At 41.2% G+C, this 18,880-nt stretch overlaps 1 protein-coding gene across 2 annotated transcripts in view; it reads left to right on the forward strand.

Moving 5' to 3' along the window:
* Positions 1–13,950, forward strand: part of LOC124115107 (islet cell autoantigen 1-like) — a 353,911-nt gene extending 339,961 nt beyond the window's left edge. For both annotated transcript variants that reach the window (XM_046475926.2, XM_046475927.2), the window contains 2 exons: positions 4,109–4,245; positions 10,095–13,950. In XM_046475926.2, coding sequence (XP_046331882.1) covers positions 4,109–4,245; positions 10,095–10,202 — 245 coding nt within the window. In that variant the 3' untranslated portion in view covers positions 10,203–13,950. The remainder of the gene's footprint in view (positions 1–4,108; positions 4,246–10,094) is intronic.
* The last annotated feature ends 4,930 nt before the right edge of the window (positions 13,951–18,880 follow it).

The following is an 18,880-nucleotide window of genomic DNA, read 5'->3' on the forward strand; positions in this document are numbered from 1 at the left end:
TTTACCTGTGTCCTGTCGATGTGTGACAAGTGTACAGTTCCTCCTCACCAAACTGGCGTAGGGTGTCATAGCCAGCCTTCACTGAGGCATCCCAGTCTGGATCATACCAGCCGCAATGCAACACCCTCCAGCCCCTGTGGCACGGCACCACCTCAACCTCTCGGGGTAGAGGAAAAGGCAGGGCATCGGGTGCATAACAGTCCCGCCAAGGCCACTCCAAGGGGGTAACGCCAACCGCAGGGACTTCAAGTGAATAGCCAGACAAGCACGACTGGGACTTCCACCCCCAGCCGTCCAAGTTGTTGAAACTTCAGTACATGGGAGAATGGGTCGTTGCTGGCAGAATTGTGAGATCCTGGGGGATCCATATGTCACCAACATCATCCGACATGAGAACAAGCTGGCACTTATAGACGACCTGCCGCTCACGTCGGTGCCCATAGCCACCTACCCCCCTACTCAACAGCAGCTACCAATCCAGTATATCTCGGCGCTGCTGAACAAGAAAGCGTTCGAGGTTATACACGCCCCAGCCACAAAACCTGGCTTCTATTCACCTATCTCCCTTGTCCCCAAGAAGGACTTAAACACAGGATGATCTACAACCTCGCCGCTTTCAACAAACGCTACCTGGCGCGTCCACCTTATTTCAGGATGACCATCCTCAGGCTACTGCGATCCCGGATCTAGGCACAGGATGTATTCATCAGCTTGGATATCGAGGACGCTTACTGACATGTCCCTATACATCCCGATGACCAGGTCCATTACCAATGGGCGGTTCCCCCATTTGGATTTTCTTTGCCGCAGGGACTCCTGGCTCCTGTACCAATGGGGTGGAAGATCAACCTCAGGAAGTCAGAGTTGACACCCTCAACTCGCCTTCAGTTCATCGGGGACCTCTTCCAGACAGACCTCGATCTCTTCTCTGTACCCAGAGACTGGTGGGAGCTCAGCAGGCGCACTTGACTCCAGCTCTCTACCTACCACGCACTCTGCGCCAATGGCAAGTCCTCCTGGGCCTCCTAACCTCAGCGCAGGACTTGACCTACAGAGGAAGGCTCCAACTGCACCTAGTTCAGATGTTCCATCGTCCTCCCGGATCATCTCAAGCAGTATCTCCGGTGGTGGACGGTGGAATCAAATGTCTTAAGAGGTGTCTCCTTGACAGGACTTACAACCTCTCTGCGCCTATTCGTAGATGCGCCCCTGCAGTGATGGGGCACACACCTAGAGGGACAGGTTTCCTCGGGGCTGTGGTTCGCCGATCAGCGCCTATGGCTTATCAACAACCTCGAACTGGAAGCGCTTATCTTGGCAATCGCTCACTTGAAGCAGGCCCTCAAACACGCCCGGGTCTCCATCTCGACCGACAACATCACTGTCGTATGGTGCCTTCGGAACCAAGGAACAGCTCACTCTACTTCGCTCCTTCCAACAGACGTTCCGATTGTCACCTGGTGGATCATCTGTGGATTCAGTTCCAGGTCCACCACATCCTGGGCTGCTGAAACATCATAGCGGATGCCCTCTCTTGGCCAGGCAAAGTGGCTCCCACAGAGTGGAAACTTCACCCAGATGCCTTCGCTCTTGTTTGTCGAGACCACGGTCTCCCCATCATAGACCTATTCGCCACCAGCTGGAACTACCAGATCCCGACCTACATATCTCCGGTTCCATATCCACTGGCTTGGGCAGTCAACGCTATAAGTGTCCCCTGGGAAGGACTAAAAGCGTACGCTATTCCGCCACCTGTACTCCTTCCCAAAGTCGGCCAGAAGATCGGATCAACACGGTACCTCGATCTGACTTTGGTCGCGCCCTGGTGGCCAGCGAGGGCTTGGTTCGTCGACCTCAGAGAGCTGTCCGACGTCAATCCACTGCCATTCCCAGATTGACCAAATCTGCTGATCCACCCTCACAGCAGACAGCTACACCCAGGACCAGACAGGTTATGTCTTCACGTCTGGTCCATTTACACTGATTGCCAAAGACTACTCGGCCAGAGCGGCTAGGGCTATCGCGATGGCACATCACCCAACCACCAGAAGCCTCTATATGACTAGTGGCAATCCTTCGAGAGCTTTTGCATGGGAAAGCACCAAGACCCCACATCTGCATCGCCTCAATTCCTGGCCGAGTTCATGCTCCATCTGCGTCACAAGTGTAAGCTCAAGGGCAGTACCATCAACTCCGTCCTGTCAGTTCAGTGAAGATCGGCGCATGACGTAAATCCCAGAACTACAGGCTGGAAGACCAAAAGGCGAAATCTCGTACACCAGCTTGGAGCTTGAATGTCATTCACACCTCGCTGAGAGTCCTTCGAGCCACTCGAAGCGACATCATCCTACAATCTGATGAGAAAATGGTCTTCCTACTGGCGCTCGCCACAGCAGCCAGTGTCAGTGAGCCTTGGACGTCACATGCGTCTGCTTTGAGCATGGAGCACTCGGAGCTGTGCATCTTGGACTGTGCTGGGACTGCTTCGCCTAGAATCAATTCCCATGAACGCCAGATAGATCGTTCCTCATCCCACCCCTATCTTCGATTGTGGGCGTGGAAGAGGAACTAGAGCTCCATCTATATCCGGTTAGAGCGCTCCGTTGCTATATCGGACGATCCAAGGAACGCCATAGACAACTACAACGCCTCTTCATTCAGGTATAGAGCTGCAACCTCGCAAGCGGAAGGTAGCCGCAACACGATCGCCCTCTGGCTGCGAGCCTTCATTCTCCAGGCCTACAAGGCCGCGGGATTGGACCCCCAGGCTCCAACAACCCACATGAGACCCGGGCAATCGCCTCCACCATGGCGCTACACAGCAACTGAGCACTTCTTGCATCATGGAGATGTGTCCTGGCGATCAAACACATTCGTCGCCAGTCACGATGTGCTAGGCACATCTTGGTCCGTTAGTAATGCCCAACAGGTTCCTCTACTACACGTCACTGACCCAGCCTCCAAGTCCAGAGCCGGCCTTTCAACCTCCCCTGGAGTAAGCCCTGGACTAAAAGGTTCATGCCCCACATGCATATGGCTCGGTACTCCAGTCTCAACCTAACCGAGAGTTATTGTCAGGCTGCGCAGTACCAGGACACAACGCATACCTGACTCTTCCCTTCCATGTAATGGTCATCCAGGCCAACCATACAGCCGAAGACGGGCTGAGGGAATTGGAGGTTCCCATACATGGAGTGGTCACCCGAAGCCGACCCTACAGCCAAGGATTGGCTAGGGAACAGAGTCTGGAAATAAAAGATGAAAGTCCACATCTGAAGGTATGCCTTCTACCTCCCCACTATGCCTTCCGATGTCCGGACTCCAGAGTAATATGAGGATCCGTGACGTCACTTCCTTTGGTCACGTGGGAGCTGCGTGATAGGGTTGGCCTCTCAGCTAGTTGGAACAACTTCTTCAAGCAGACCTTCACACAGCTCTTTTCTCTGTCAAGAACAAGCAGTGATATGCATTGGGGAGTAATGCAGAATAAGTATACAAATATAAAAAATATCTAGGATTTTACTAGTTCCTTGAGTTACTTCAAATGAAAAGATCTCACAAATCAATGCAGATATTTTATTTTAGGGTTAAACCTTTCATGTACATTTAACTTGTCCAATACATTGCACTAACTATATCTTTATAAAATGTACTTATTGGTTTTGAAGATCATCTTTCATGGTTACAGAGTTAGAAAAAACAATGTAGCAATGAAGAAATCTTTGTACAGAATATTATGTGAAAGTGTTGCAAGTTGGACATGATCTTATATTTAAGAGTATCAGATTACTGGACAATTTGATTTCAACATCCCAGGTATATACAACACTTCCTATAGAGTTAAGAAAGGTTTTTGTAATCAATGTATGTGTTAGTGCCAGTTCACAATTAGGAAGTCCATTCAGATTTTGAATACAGAAAAAAATGTCCATGTTTCAAAGCATGAAGTTAGTAGGTTTTTTTAATGACTGGAACTTTAACATGTGATTACATTGAATACACTGCTGCTTATATAATAAATACTTTGAAGTTAAGAGATAGAAAAAAAATAACAGATCATAGATCAAATATAAATGTGCTCTTGAAACTGGAAATGTGTCTGCTCCAGGTGGAACCGGTCAAATGCCAGTAGCAACAGGTCCTAGATTGCAGCAAGGCATTGTTGCAGGCATGTCATTGCCACCCACTGGACCAGGCTCACAGCAAATGCCAAAATCAAAATCACAACAGCCACCAAGCAAGAAGGTGGGTTTCCATGACATTGCAGTGAATCACATGAAGTAACAATAAGTATTTTATCTTATTTAGCCTGTCATTTGAAATGAAGATGTCAAATCTTCATTTCATGCTGATCACTATGATGGCGAGGATAGTGAGTACAAGACTTTCTGAACATGCATAGTGCCTCGATGGGTGACCATGAAAACATATTGCTCTGACAGGGCTATCAGAGCTGATAAATTCCCCACTCTGAGTGGGTCTGCGCTCATAATATCATAAATAATGATATTTATTCCCTCTGAAGATTCTTTCCAGGAGAAAGTAATATCTAAGGTCAAATTTCCAGTGAAAATATTTGCCATGGATATTTTTTTCACAGCCTGTATCTTACTAACACTGGAATATATTCCCATAGCGTCCATAAACATTTTGACCCAGAAACATTAGTTGTTTACACTTGTTCGAGTCTAGTTGGTTTTATAGTGAGGTCAATGGGAGGTGGTCCTACCTTCAGGTAATGCAGGTAGGTGTTTCATACTCAGACCTTTGATTTTCACTTTGCAAGGGTTTAGGCCCATTTATCAGCAACCTCTACCATTTCTTTAGAAATTGTTTCAACAAAAGGTAACAAAGCTAAGAAAAACTTGCTATTGCATGTATACAGTATTTAGTATCAAAATAAAAAATTACTTCTTTTTCAATAATGAAAATCACAAGACAAGGACAGTTTATGAACACACAATGCCATTTAGAAAGTGCTCAAATGTAACAAATGTTATATTTCTTTCTCAGTTAAGTACAAATTCTCATACTTTTTGTGTATAGTCCCATGCGGGATTCGGACCCATCTGCCAGAGTGAGGCACCTAATCGCCAGCACACAAAGTCAGCGATCTAACCCACTCAGCCACAGAGGCTTCCACAAAAATGTCAGAGGGGTACATAAACTATTTGATCTGGACGACCAGTTATTGGACTTTGATTTTGTTAATATTGGCTTTCTTTCGATGTAAAACAAACAATATTTCCTTTGAATACACTACCTCTATTACATCATAGCCATAAAACCTGTATTTTGGCCATCATCATGCAATAACATCTTTAGATGTTCAACAGACATCCTCATCACATCTACCAGCTAGCCTATTGTTAGGCAAATGGTATCACACTCCCTGTGCTTCTGTGCATGTGTGAGATTGAAAAACATCACTAGGAGTGGTGGGAGTTCAACACTGAAACACTTCCTAATCTAGCACACTGTATGTCATAGGTTTTATAAGTTCACAGATCATTTATGAGTGGTACTTACCTGGTTATCGAGGAGAATAATCACAGGCTCATGGTGCAGATGTCCAGATCATGGGGGACCCCTACCCTACATGTCACCTGCAGAGAGGAAATATCCATGTCAGAGTCTTTGAGATATTATCAGCCTGGAGGCAGACATCCCAGACATGACACCATACGTGCCTCTGGCAACAGGTCACATGACCCACTATCTTCATAAAGTAGCGTTACTTCTACCAGCTGAGATCGTGTACCCACTGCTTACTGACTTGATGAAATACGATAGGCTGTTAATTCATGTGCTGCAGGTGCAGCTAAGCCATCAACTATGGTTACGCAAGACAAACGTTCACATGGAGAGAGCTTTGACGACATACCCTCCACTTAGGTTCAGTTACACAGCAAGCATACATCTGCTGGGACACTAGCCGACAGGTAGAGACAAGACCCACAAGTTCAGTTCCCTGCCTTGCCACCTTTCACAGGAAACATGTCACAAGATGAGCTAATCAGAGCCTTATGAAAGCCATTTTGGAAGACAAGTTGCCATTGCCTCCCATAAAGAAAACAACAAACAAGATGTTTTCACCGCTTCCTACCATAGATGATGATTATTATAGACTTGTCAAGTCACCTAAGCTCAGAATGAATGTACCTATTCCTGAAGTTCAAAGACATGGAAGTTGTCAACAGGCTTATGATGGAGATTGGTTCAATCGTCAGCTGGTTTGAAGCAGGAGTGTGGCATGTCATACCTACCCTTCACAAGTGCTACAGCGACATGCCAGGAGATATGCTGATTGAAATGAGAATCTGAGGATGCAAGAAGATCTTTTATCTTCCCATGTGTGGATGTCAAGCCAGTTTCTACTTAGACAGAGGCATCATCTCCTTGCATAGGTCCATACTCGGATATCAAAGCCCATCAAGAAATCTATACTGTCTCAGCCCATCACATTGCCTTTCTTCTTTGATCAGAGCAGCCAAGATTCACCAGTCAACCTGGCAATGAAGGCTCACAAACGACCGAGCAAGTGGTCCAGAGAACAATAGGATCCACCTTAGAGGAGACATGTTACATAAGGATGAGACTCTTTCAAGACCCTGCATGTCATGCCCCAACACTACCGACAACAGAGACAGTCCTACATTTCAACCATGCCACAGAGGGGAGGCAGACCTACCTCTTAAGAGGCAGTGGAGTGTTGAAGTAACACAAGCTTTGCTTATTGATCTCAAGTTTCGCCTGCCAAACTTTACACCAGCTTCGGGACCAGTGGAAGTACCTCTCATAGATTGAAGCTCATTATGACCAATGTGAAGTTGTGAAGACAGGATATAAGTTGCATTTCCACCAGTGTCCAGCACGTCTCCTGGCCTGTAGGCCGCCAAACTCAGACCCCACCACATGGTTTTATTCATCAGTCTTGTGCCAAAAAGGATTATGTCAGATATGCATATGATAATTGATTGTCCACCTAAGTTCCAAATGGAATTGGTCAAGAAACTAAGAACTGCTCTCAGGATGAGACATGTCAGAGATAAAGCCTGTACATGACATCATATAATTTGGGGCCAGATTCCAGCTGCAAAAGGGTATCTAAGGCCCTCAAGGGGAACGATACCTATAATAAAGGGACAAGATTTCGGAAACTCATGACATCTAGAGGCATTAGGAAAACCTCCTTCAAGCATGTTGAACGAACTATATCAGTGGCTGGATCATCTCAATGTAACATCATTCCCCTAATGTTCCCCTCGCCAGAACATCATCTCTACGTAGATACCTCCATAGATGGATGGAGCTACACTCAAAGGGGGATGATCAGATCAAGAAAAAGAGTTTCACAACAACTTTTTGGAGTTGATGGCAATATCCAAAGCGATCAAGTCATAGAGACATGGTTTAAGACACTCGGCAGTTCTGGTTGTGACGGACTATACTACAGAGACGAGAGGAACAAGATCAGCCTGCACATATATTTGCCTTGGCAGAATCAGCTGCAGGTCGGAAGCTCATAAAATTTGAGGGAAGCTCAACATTACCAGACTGTCTTTTCCAGAAGAACAAGATATTGGCAACAGAAAGGTCCCTGCCTCCCGAAGTATTCAAATGGATAACATCAACTTGGGACACTCGTTGTCTCAATCTATTCACCACTTGCCTCAGCAACAGGGTTCCCTGTATACGTCAGCTCAGTACCAGACCCACAGGCACTACAGGTGGACCATCCTGAGGAAGGTGGAGGACATGGAATGCTTCGTGATCCTCATAGCCCCAGCTTGGGCAAATTGGGCATGGTTTCCCAGACTGTTTACTCTACTCATGGAAGAACCACTCAGACTACCAGAGCGTCCCTATGTTCTACGCCAGCCCAGTTCAGGCATAATTTTCAACAGCCTCCACAATCATCACCTACACATTTGGAAACTTATGACGGCAAAGATGCAGGTTTCCAGGTTCTCCAAGTCTGCTTTGTGGCAAGATCTTGGAGACCTTCTTCATCTGCCATTTATGACAATAGATGGAACAAGTTCTACCAGTGGTGGAGAGAAGGATGATTGAGAAACGTAGATGTCAGGATCCAATAAAGGGTTATAGTTCAAGTTAAACCTTAATACAGCAGCATGATGGATGGATGAAATCATTTCTGCATGGACTGGTCAAACAGTTCTAACTTTCAAGTATGGGCCATAACAAAGTGAACTTGTCAATGTTGTTCATTGCAAGTGTATTTGGTCTGTTGAAGATGATAGGGGTCCAAATGGAAACAGAAATGGAAAAGAACGAGTACCTTCAGAGAAAACTACTCCCCAAGAAATTCATGACCGCATGTCACAAGTGTATGGGTGTAAGTGCTCTAACTATTCCACTGTTAAACATTGGTGAGCTATGTTTAAGACAGGTCTAAGCCATTGATCCACTGAAATAATTGTTCATGAACATCTACAGATGAATCAGATATCTGCTTGTTGGGTGCAAAAGTTTCTTAATTCTGATCTTAAGGGGAAAAAAACTGACATTACCAGAGAAAATGAGAAGTGAGGAGGATTACATCAAATTCAAAACGAGATTAGTTATGGGTGAATAAATATTGGACTACCAGTATGATCCCGAATCAAAATGTCAATCCATGAAATGGCACCATTCCACTTCTCCTGCATCAAAGAAATTCAAGTCTTCAAGATCATTGAGGTAATTATGGCCACTGTATTCAGGGATGCAAAGGGCGTGATCCTTGTTGATTACTTAGAAAGTAAAAAGACGATTACCAGTGCCTACTATGCTGATTTGTTTCATCGTGTTTTTCAGGGTGGCTTCAGAAAACTACTTCCTGACTGGAATTGAAAAGCTTCACTATCTCTATGAGAAGTGTATTAAAAAGCAGGGAGATTATGTTGAAAAATAAAATTAAAAACACTTTCAAAAACACTTGGTTTTGAACATAGAACTTTTTGACCAGCCCTCGTACTAGAGGACTTCAGGACTGTTCCCTGAATTGGAATGTATCCTTTGTATTGTCGGCCTTAATGGAAGCACCATATGAGCCTCTGACACAAGCAACCCTACTGCAGACATCTAGGAAGACTGCCCTCCCCCAAGCTATTGCTACTGCTGCCAGAGTGTCAGAGATACATACACTAGACTTCTCTAAAACTCACTCAGAATGCTGCCAAAATTTATCAAAAAGGACCAACCCGAGGTGCCTGGACTGCTAGGCCATAGACACTAACCAATTCCTGCATTGAACAAGACTGTGGATCATCCTGACAGGCTCTTGTGTCCAGTTTGAGCACTGAAACATTACCTAACAGCAACACAACCACATAGAAGACACAGGAAACAACTATTCATCTCCTGCAAGACATCACAAAGGTCACAATTGAAGGATGGCTGAAGACTACTATTTCTGACAGATACCGCCCTGCACAACTCTCCATGCCAGTGTTGTGTAGCTGCAAACCCCATAAGATAACCTTATCAACCAGCTTAGCATCATGGAAATCAGTCTCAGTTGAACAAGTCATCATCTCCAGCTGTCAGTTGAAGCCCCACAATACATCCACAAAGTCTTAATTGACCAGATCTTGAGGTGCTATATACTCTGGCTCCTTTAGTGGCAGTCCAGATCATGTAGTGTCTCAGTAGCTCAGATTCTTTTTCTTCTGAGAAGGAGGGTGTGTGGGTAGCGTGGATTCCAGCAACTTAAACCTTGGAAGATAAGTTAGACCTTTTTTAGATGGTTTGCCTAATAACACTTTACAGGTTGTAAGATAGCTGGCAGTGTAGAGGACTTCTGTTGAAAATCTTAAGATATTTGCTGTGTGATGACAGACAATATACAGGAGGTAGTATTCTTTGAATTATTCACTATGATAACTGTTGTTTGATGAACAAGGATAACAACTAATTAGACACTAATTGTGTTATTGATGATGCTGTTATTGGTAGGCTTGGCTGCTGTCTAGGCTTATTCGGGTGAGTCATACTGCACTGCTGAACCAATGCCCATGACATTATGTAGTCAAGTCCACATCCTTAGGGCGGGTTTTAGTGTCTTATTTTATTGTCTCTTTTACTTCCAGGCCCAGAAATCTGACATGTCTGCTTGGTTCAATCTCTTTGCTGATCTTGACCCTCTTTCTGACCCTGATGCTGTTGGTAGGCCAGATAAAGAGAGCAATGCAGCATAAATGTGATCTGAAAATGAGAGCAGCATATTTGACCTTGATCCTGATACTGAAGACTGACAGAGACAAGACTGTAACCAGGCATGACTCCTATCTGTTTACTCTAGATACAAGATATAAGTTTTGTGGACAATATGTTTTCGTCATGTAGCATGGTAAATCTCTGAAATAGACAAGTAATGTATGATACAAGCTGATGTTTAATGTATGAAATTGTGTAAGTTTGGATCCTTGTCTTCAGTTAGAATTGTACCCATTCCTTCAAAGGTTGTATATTTGCTGCAAATATATGTTTATTTTATCTTAATGATGTTTGAGAAACCCAAGTCTGAACATTCCAAGTGTAGTTATATCACCATGTTTTTTCTTCAGGCTATGAGTTAAACATGATATCACAGGAAGAAAGTCTGTTGACCAGTTTGAGCAGCATGACCATAGCAACCTATTCTCAAGTAAAATACAATTAGAATGTGCCTCATGCAATACTGACACACAAGTCAGAGGTTTACTGTTTCCTATGTATCCTGCCTACATGGCCATGGCCTTAGCAGGGTTTCCCCTGACGCAGAATTCTTGCGTATATGACTCTCAATTAAGGAAAAATATGTCCAGAAATAAATGACTGCGTCATGACTGACGCAATTTCAAAATATCTATGTTGTTGTTTACCAGCTTTGGAATGAAAATATTACAACTACTCACCTGAACTTAATTTATAAACATTTTCTAAGGACAATATATGCAAACATCTTAAAATTTACGTCTAGTTTTTAATTAATCGTCGTTTTTAGAAGTAACATTACTTCGCATTACCACTGCCATGGGCTAATTTGCAGAGCCTGTCACATGACTAGACTTTTCTCTCGTTTTAAAACAAACGCTAAAATCAGAACAGCCGGGGGCTTTACATATTGTTTTGCATAATTATATAGATATGCTACTAAAACTGTGCGACTGTGAGGTACACGACAAAATATATATAAGTGAACGTAACTCTCACACTCCGTGTGGCTTCGATGACAGCATGTGATGTAAACAAAGGAAAACTTCGCAAATGGACAAGGTTTTTCACGTTTCGGCATATTTTCTCACTAAAAATTAACCATGACATATGTTTATCTAGATGTGTAGACTCGTAAAAAATGAAACAGAAGAAAAATATTATCATTGTAACTTTGTTGCGGTGAATAATATTATTTGGCGCGGTCACAGTATGTGGTTAAGCGGAACCTATGGAACAGGTGTCGGAAGTTGTAAGTATCGGAGGGACACATGTTTTTGCCGAAATTTAGGTAAACATTATTGAACGAAATTTTAAATAAAATTAATAAAATAGATGACAAACATAAGGTCAGATATACAGAGAACACATTTTTATTACCAGATAGTGTAACAACAGGATTAACTTGCATAATTCAATTCGGATTTGTTATGCTATTTCCAGTGACGGATCATGACAGCCTGAAATGAGACTGAAGAAAAGTCTCTGCGTATTATACACAAGAGATATTTTTTTTCAGGATTTAATTGCCCATAATTAGGGGTACATATTATACACGAATAGATATGGTATATACGAAATGTAAAGCTTTGGGCGTGTTTGTTGTTGCTAATAAATTGTATTCAACCAGAAAATATTACGAGTGTTCACAATTCTTCAGTTCAACTTCACTGTTGATAGATAATACAAGATAACTAGATAAAACATGTAAATGAGTTAGAGGTATTAAATTATAATCTGACATGAAATGTATTTTAATATCCATCCATGATTAAAAATTATGTCTCACAGTTGAGACTGATGTTATTTATTCATCCTGTATTAGTGTCACTGTAAATTGTTTCATGAGCTGTGAAGTAATTAAAGATTGTGAAAAAATAAAACCAACAAACTGTGTTTTTCATTCATATATCCTTTATTTCTCTGTAGTACAATCAGCTTAGAACATTAATTAGCACTTGTTAACTTAAACTAAAGACATATTATATTTAAAAGATACTTAACTTAACTAAAAGTGTAACATTAACAGTGAACACTTTAAATTTCATTAATCATACAATAAAACATTTGACTCTCAAAAAATATTTTTGACTCCCAAAAATTCATAGGCTGAGTAAAGGTGATTCTCAGATATGGGAGTCTAGGGGGAACCCTGCCTTAGGTTGTGCAGCTGGTTAGGCATATGTCCTAATCACTAATGAAACCTTCATAAGAATATTTTAAACGCAGTTCAGATTCAGATCTATGATTTTAGACTTACCTTGTACAGTTGTGACTGTCCAGAAGACTGCTGCAAGCCAACCAATAGCCAGAGGAAAACCATTGTGTGATATTTCCATGTTTAAACTAATGTATGTTTTCTTGACAGTGGTCAGGGAAGGGATACAGCTAGTCTATAAGATGTCTATTTATAGCAAGAACTGATATTTTTCCTACAATTTAGGTTTTGGACTTGAAGATGATGGATAAGCATCTTGTTCTCTGCTCGGTAACCGTGGTTATGATGAATGCTCTCAGTGGAAGTATTTTTGTATATCTGTGGACCTGTCTTGCAATGATTTATGTACCTCACAGTTTGTTATCAGTTCAATTGTTACAGCATTCTTGGCATAGGAATCATTGTTTCTTTTGGGTCATTATTGTATGAATGGTTTCACAAGTATGGCTTGATCAGAGTTATGGACAAGAACTTTCACTTCTTTACATTTGTGAACTTAATATTTTAATGTGTTACTTGAATTAATGTAGTAAATTTTGAACATATATTCCCCATGTTCAAAATCATATACTTGCTGTCAGGAACATTTACTAATTCCACCGATAACTCCACAACATGAATATGGCAAGATTTTTTTGTCTTTCTATCACTTCAATCAAAGGTTGATGTGAGCTAATATTATGGTGTTGTGTATCCATCCATCTTTTATACATATTTTGATTTTTGACTCCTCTGAAACAAGGCCAATGAAGCTGAAAGTTAACAATAACGATCTAACCAATCGTATCTCCCAATAAGCTTTCTTAGAATGTTCTTCTGACACTTATCAGGGCCACATGGCAAAAAGCCATTTCTTATAAATTTTACTCTCTTAGGACCTGTAATTATTGTTTTTTGACCTTTAATAGTTAGAATTTGATATATAATGTTGCAAATATGACAAAGTAAGAGAGCTACAGAACCTCAGGGCTGTGTGTTGTTGGTACTTCATTAGGAATGATGGCATTGACTTTACCTGATGTAAATAACAGTTGACTTGGCATCCTCCAGGAAAGTAAGCCTGAATCAGTGGTATTGTTACAGGAGAGAATCCATATCCTCCCAGAGGCTCTGGGACAAAGAATGTGACATCAGTTAGAGTATGGTTGACCTGACACTTCAAGCTCTCATACTCAATGGTGGTGTTGTATGAGTAGCATTTGAACAGACTTTCATTCCCACTTGTATCAATGATAATTATTACCAGCTGGCTGGACTGGCCTCGCCATTCTGGCTCATCATGACCTTATATCCTGTTTCTATGTCTGTTCTTCTGGCATCAGTCTGTTTTCAGTTATCTTCATAAATTTGTACTCTACTAGTACTACACATACCGTATTCGACGTAAAAAGCACCCAGGGCGCACTCAAGATTAAAGATAGGGGGCTCTTATTAGAATATAATTTTGGTGAAAGGGTTGAAAAATCGTAAATTTCGTGGTTTATTCTGACAGCCAGAAATGATACAAAAGAAAAGTCTGTGCGTGTTATACCCGACATAAATTTTTCAAGAATTTAATTGCCTGTCATTAAGGGTGCATATAACACACGAGTGCGCATTATACACGAATAAATAAGTCTTGTGTACATGGATCAATATGATAAGCCCATATATCAGCAAATATTGCCCTGGGCGCTTATTGGAGCGGGGCACTTATTACGTCGAATACGGTATCTTTGTCATATTTACCAAACACATTCTCCCTTACTAAAACAAGTTTTCATTTGGAAATATATTAAAATACCTGCCACAACAGCACACTTTAGTGAAAAAAGCATTTTGTTAGAGGGTGGACTCTTTCTAAACCAACAAATGACATATTAAACATGTCAGCTGGAGTTTCTGTTCTATTGTGAGCTCTAACGTTGCACGCTTGGCTGGTCCAGATTAAAATACAATTTGATTGAGGAGGCGCATTTTGTGTGTAAATTGATAACTTGGACTGACAAACAGTGACAGAATCCTGTGTAGACAAAGGCTGGATTACGCAGAGATTATATAATGACATTATAACTACAATCTGCCAGAGCCTAGATTTTCAAAACAATCTGAGCCCTAAACTTATTGTAAAGTTATCGTTAGGAAATCGTAAACTGTCGTAGAATGTTGTAAATCTAAGGCAGCTCCTTACCTGTCATAAGTATATTTTGTCTTCATCCAAGGTGGTGGTATACTTTTCCATAGATATTTTACAAACAAGTAATCTGCTTTACGGTCAAACTTTGTGATTCAAATTAAAGGGGCACTGATCTAAAGCAATTCCCCGGGACTGGTTGTTGCCTTTGTTACTTTTTTTCCCAGTGAGTGCCTGGATGATATAGCAGAAACCTAGACTAGGTTGCGACTTGTGCAGCGCAATTCGTAAGCGCATTTGTCATTTTTAGTAAGTTTTGGTAAGTCACTTGCTTGGTGATTGTGCAATTTTCGTTTACACTATTTTGACTTGCAACACAAAAGTAAATATTTCTCGTGAGCATTGCTTATTTTATCATGTTTATATTTTTACAGTCAAAATTTGCAAAATTTTCACTGAGGAAATTTATTAAACGCCTGAATATTCAGTTATTTTACAAATTGACTGAAAAATATGTCCATCTGTATTATTATGACAACGAATTCCAAACATTTATATGTTTAACATCATCATCAAGAGACTGAAAATGTTACTATGAAAAGTACATTTCTATATTGTTTGGCTTCTAATCCTACATAATAAGGGGCTGTCGGGTAGCCTAGTGATAAAAGCATTCACTCGTCATGCCGAAGACCCGGGTTCAATTCCCGACATGGGTACACTGTGTGAAGCCCATTTCTGGTGTCCAACGCCGTGATATTGCTGGAATATTGCTGAAAGCAACGTAAAACCATACTGACTCACTCCTATATAATAATCTATTGTTATGTATTTAGGCCCTTTTGATCATCTTAATCAATCTTAGTCAATCTGTTAAAGAAATGGACAGATTTTTCAGTCAAAATGACTAAAATATTTACACATTTTATAAATTGCCTGAGAGAATCACATTTTACAAATTGACTGTAATATATAAACGCTTACAAAGGAAAAGACTTGTGAAAACAACGTCTATCGCGCATCGAAGAATTTTCCAACCAAGACGTAGAGGAACAAGAATGAATCTGTCCAGTGCTACAGCAAATGAAGGAAAACAAAATGCAAATATCATATTTACAACCTACCAAATTTATGTGTATAATGTTAGGCAGCTTCCTTGTTCGAGGAATGTATCCATGAATATCCACACAAAGGAACAATATCCCACACGTCTGCAGCTGTACAAAGAAACTTATTCGTTGTAATGTGTCTCTGTAACAATCAAATATTTTAAAATATATATATTGTTTCGGGATATTATAACCCGTGTTCGTTTCTCAACTGATCACTTAGGTTGTTTCAGGTGTTTCACATAGGTGTCAAGTCTCAAAGGTCGGCTGAGAAAGCCCACGTGACAACTATTTTCATAACGTGCACGGTTCCTAAAAAATCCATTGAGTAAGAAACCAATGAGCAATCAATCAACGTATTATCGGTTAACCCTTTAAACAAAGGCACTTCACGCCATGACATGAGTGTATTCCTTTTGTTTTAGTAAACCTAGACATGTAAACACCCACTTTTGACATATCCACTGTGCAAGATAACAGGGATTAATCAATCAATGTATTTTCTGTTAATCCTTTGATGACTAGGAACGATCCTTTGATTTACAAAAAAGTAAATCAACTGATCATTCATCTCTTGCTTGGCTGCCATATGCATATTACATAACACACTTTTCACCTCACTTCAAACCTGGATTTAGATTGAATAATTGCCTCAGTCTCAATAAATGCCAAATGGGAACCTTTGTCAGGTATTCTGAGTGATGCTACCACTCATTATACCTGTAATAAATTCATTAACTGAGAATCAAGTGAATGACGACAAATACACATGTGTAGGGTTATACCGGAAAACGTGGATGACAACAAGGGAGTAGTAATCGTATTATCGACGCAATCCAAAAATCCGAAATTTCTTTCACTGCATGGATAATTTTTTTTATTATTAAACTATAACAATCAGGGGTATTTCCAAATGACGACGTCCGATGAGCTCGGCCGTTCTTTTTGTCTGTTTGTTTAGGCTGAAGAAATTAATTAACATGCGCCCTTTGTTGAAACCTTTATAGATCACGGTTAACCAATCAGTGTTCAAAAATGAATATAACAAATATTGCCTCCAAGTCCTTGCAGACGGTAGCCCAGTCTCTTGTCAGGCTCAGTTGCGTTACGTATCATCCGGGTACTCATGGGGAAAAAACACTAACAAAGGCAACAAACAGTCCCGTGGAATTGCTTTAGGTCAGTGCCCCTTTAATGCTTTAAAAACACGAAGAACGCAACTAAGATTTCACAACAGAACAGCAACCATGGTCAGATTACCACTATTGACGCCTTGAAATGAACTTTACTTGACAGAGAATGGATACATGTATCATAAATGCCATACTTTGACTCGTTAAAAGTCATATTTGTTATAGTTTGATGATTCTCTGTCAACACGTAGTTCTCGCGATCACGTGCACTGGAGCCTCGATGGTGACTGGTCAAACTGGTTCCATGTGAAAATAATAACCGGCAATATCGATCAGCTGCTTCACATAGGGTTATAATTATTTTAAATATATTTAGTAAAAGCTGCAGCTAAAATAGCAAGATATTGGAATATATTATTCCTGATAAAAAAATAGTTTCAGATACAATTTTTGCCCATCCTTGCATTAAAATCCTGTAAAGTTATATCATTGGGTGTGTCTTGACCGAATCACCGGTAGATTCCAAGAAAACGTGTACAGCTGATTGTTGTTTCCTGCTAAGTTTACGAGAAAATGCACAAGGTAATCTTAATCCATGGATGTAAAACAATGCCTAGAAGAACAAAAAATACAATTTAATTGGCTAATCATTGTTTAGTGATGTTTTATCTCAAATTTCAACTTTGTATTGACCAAGTTTAATTCATATAATCTGTTCCGTTTCCCTCAATTCACTGAAGGGCTACGATGTAATTATTTTTTTCTGCGGAAGACAAACACATTTTTATTGCAAATGTAGAGATTTGGTATGCACTAGTGATGTGCTTTATTCCGATTCACTTTAGGTGTCAGGTGATTTTTTTATCTCTTTTTTCAAATTTGTAGTGACCAAGTTTCTCATCACCTGTTTGTTTACAGGAATTCACTGAAGGGGTATTGTGTAATTTTTTACTGCGCATACTATTCGAATTTTCTTTTTCCAAAATACTGAATCCGCTAGAGGGTGGTGCGCATAAAACTCTGGTGCGCACTATACTCAAGAAAATACGCTAGTTAGCCACATGACAATGGAGTCGATAGCCAATCTCATTAGAATCAGATCTTAGCTCTCGCTGCCGCTAAACAAAGATCTGAGGACATCCCATTACGGGTCACGTCAGACCGACCTTTCGCGAAGTCTGACTGACCAATGGAATTACTGACAAGAAGTCGACATTTGACAATCAGAATGCAGCTTTCTCGTGCTTTACGGCACTAATTTCAAATTTGCGACTATGCTTCGAAACATATTCTGACAAATTCTCGCTTAAAAGTTTGAAACCTGAACAAAAGAACATTCTCGAATGGCTAATATATGGTCTAGATTGTATAGATTCAGTCGTTAAGCCCGTAACTATCGTTCGGAATACCCCGTTTGAAAGTTTTCGAGGCTGCATGATGAGAAATCACATTCCCACTGTCACTTTCATGATCTGGTAAGCGACACTCTGATTAGTCGCATGAAAGGTCGTTCTGACGTGACGCCTTATGGGATGTCCTCAGGTCTTTGTTTAGCATTAGCGAGAACTAAGATCTGATTTTAATGAGATTGGTCGATAGCTAGCAATACATTTCTGTCCGAATCTATGCTGAAGTAGGGTGAAACAAAATACCTTTTCGATAATCTGGCAATGATGTAATATAAAGTGTAAGGAGGCTATAGTAATGACCATGACCTTGTAGAAAACTCAGGGGCAGCTAATCTCAGTCCATACTGCAAGCTCCTTCCCAGCGCGTGACACCTTCGTTACACTCTTGGTCACATCGCTGCCACCAGTGTGGGCGCGGCCATTACAAGAATCTTGCCCTCTGAGTGAGTTAGATTTAACGCCGTTTTTAACAGTATTCCAGTTATTTCGCAGCGTGTCAGCTTAATGTGGGAGGAAAGACCGAAGTGATGCAGGTCTCAGACGTTTACCACTTCGGTGAAACCAACGAGCACGGGTATGGTGCTGACAAACCTAGAAACATAATCTAGGCGAACCGGGATTCGAACCAACAATCATAGGTGGCCCAGTCGTCATAGGCAACGCGATTTGCTGTGCAGAGTTGCGTCTCTTTTGATTGT

Source organism: Haliotis rufescens, unplaced genomic scaffold, assembly GCF_023055435.1.
Source record: "Haliotis rufescens isolate VD_foot unplaced genomic scaffold, xgHalRufe1.0.p SCAF_4, whole genome shotgun sequence".
Classification (NCBI taxonomy): domain Eukaryota; kingdom Metazoa; phylum Mollusca; class Gastropoda; order Lepetellida; family Haliotidae; genus Haliotis; species Haliotis rufescens.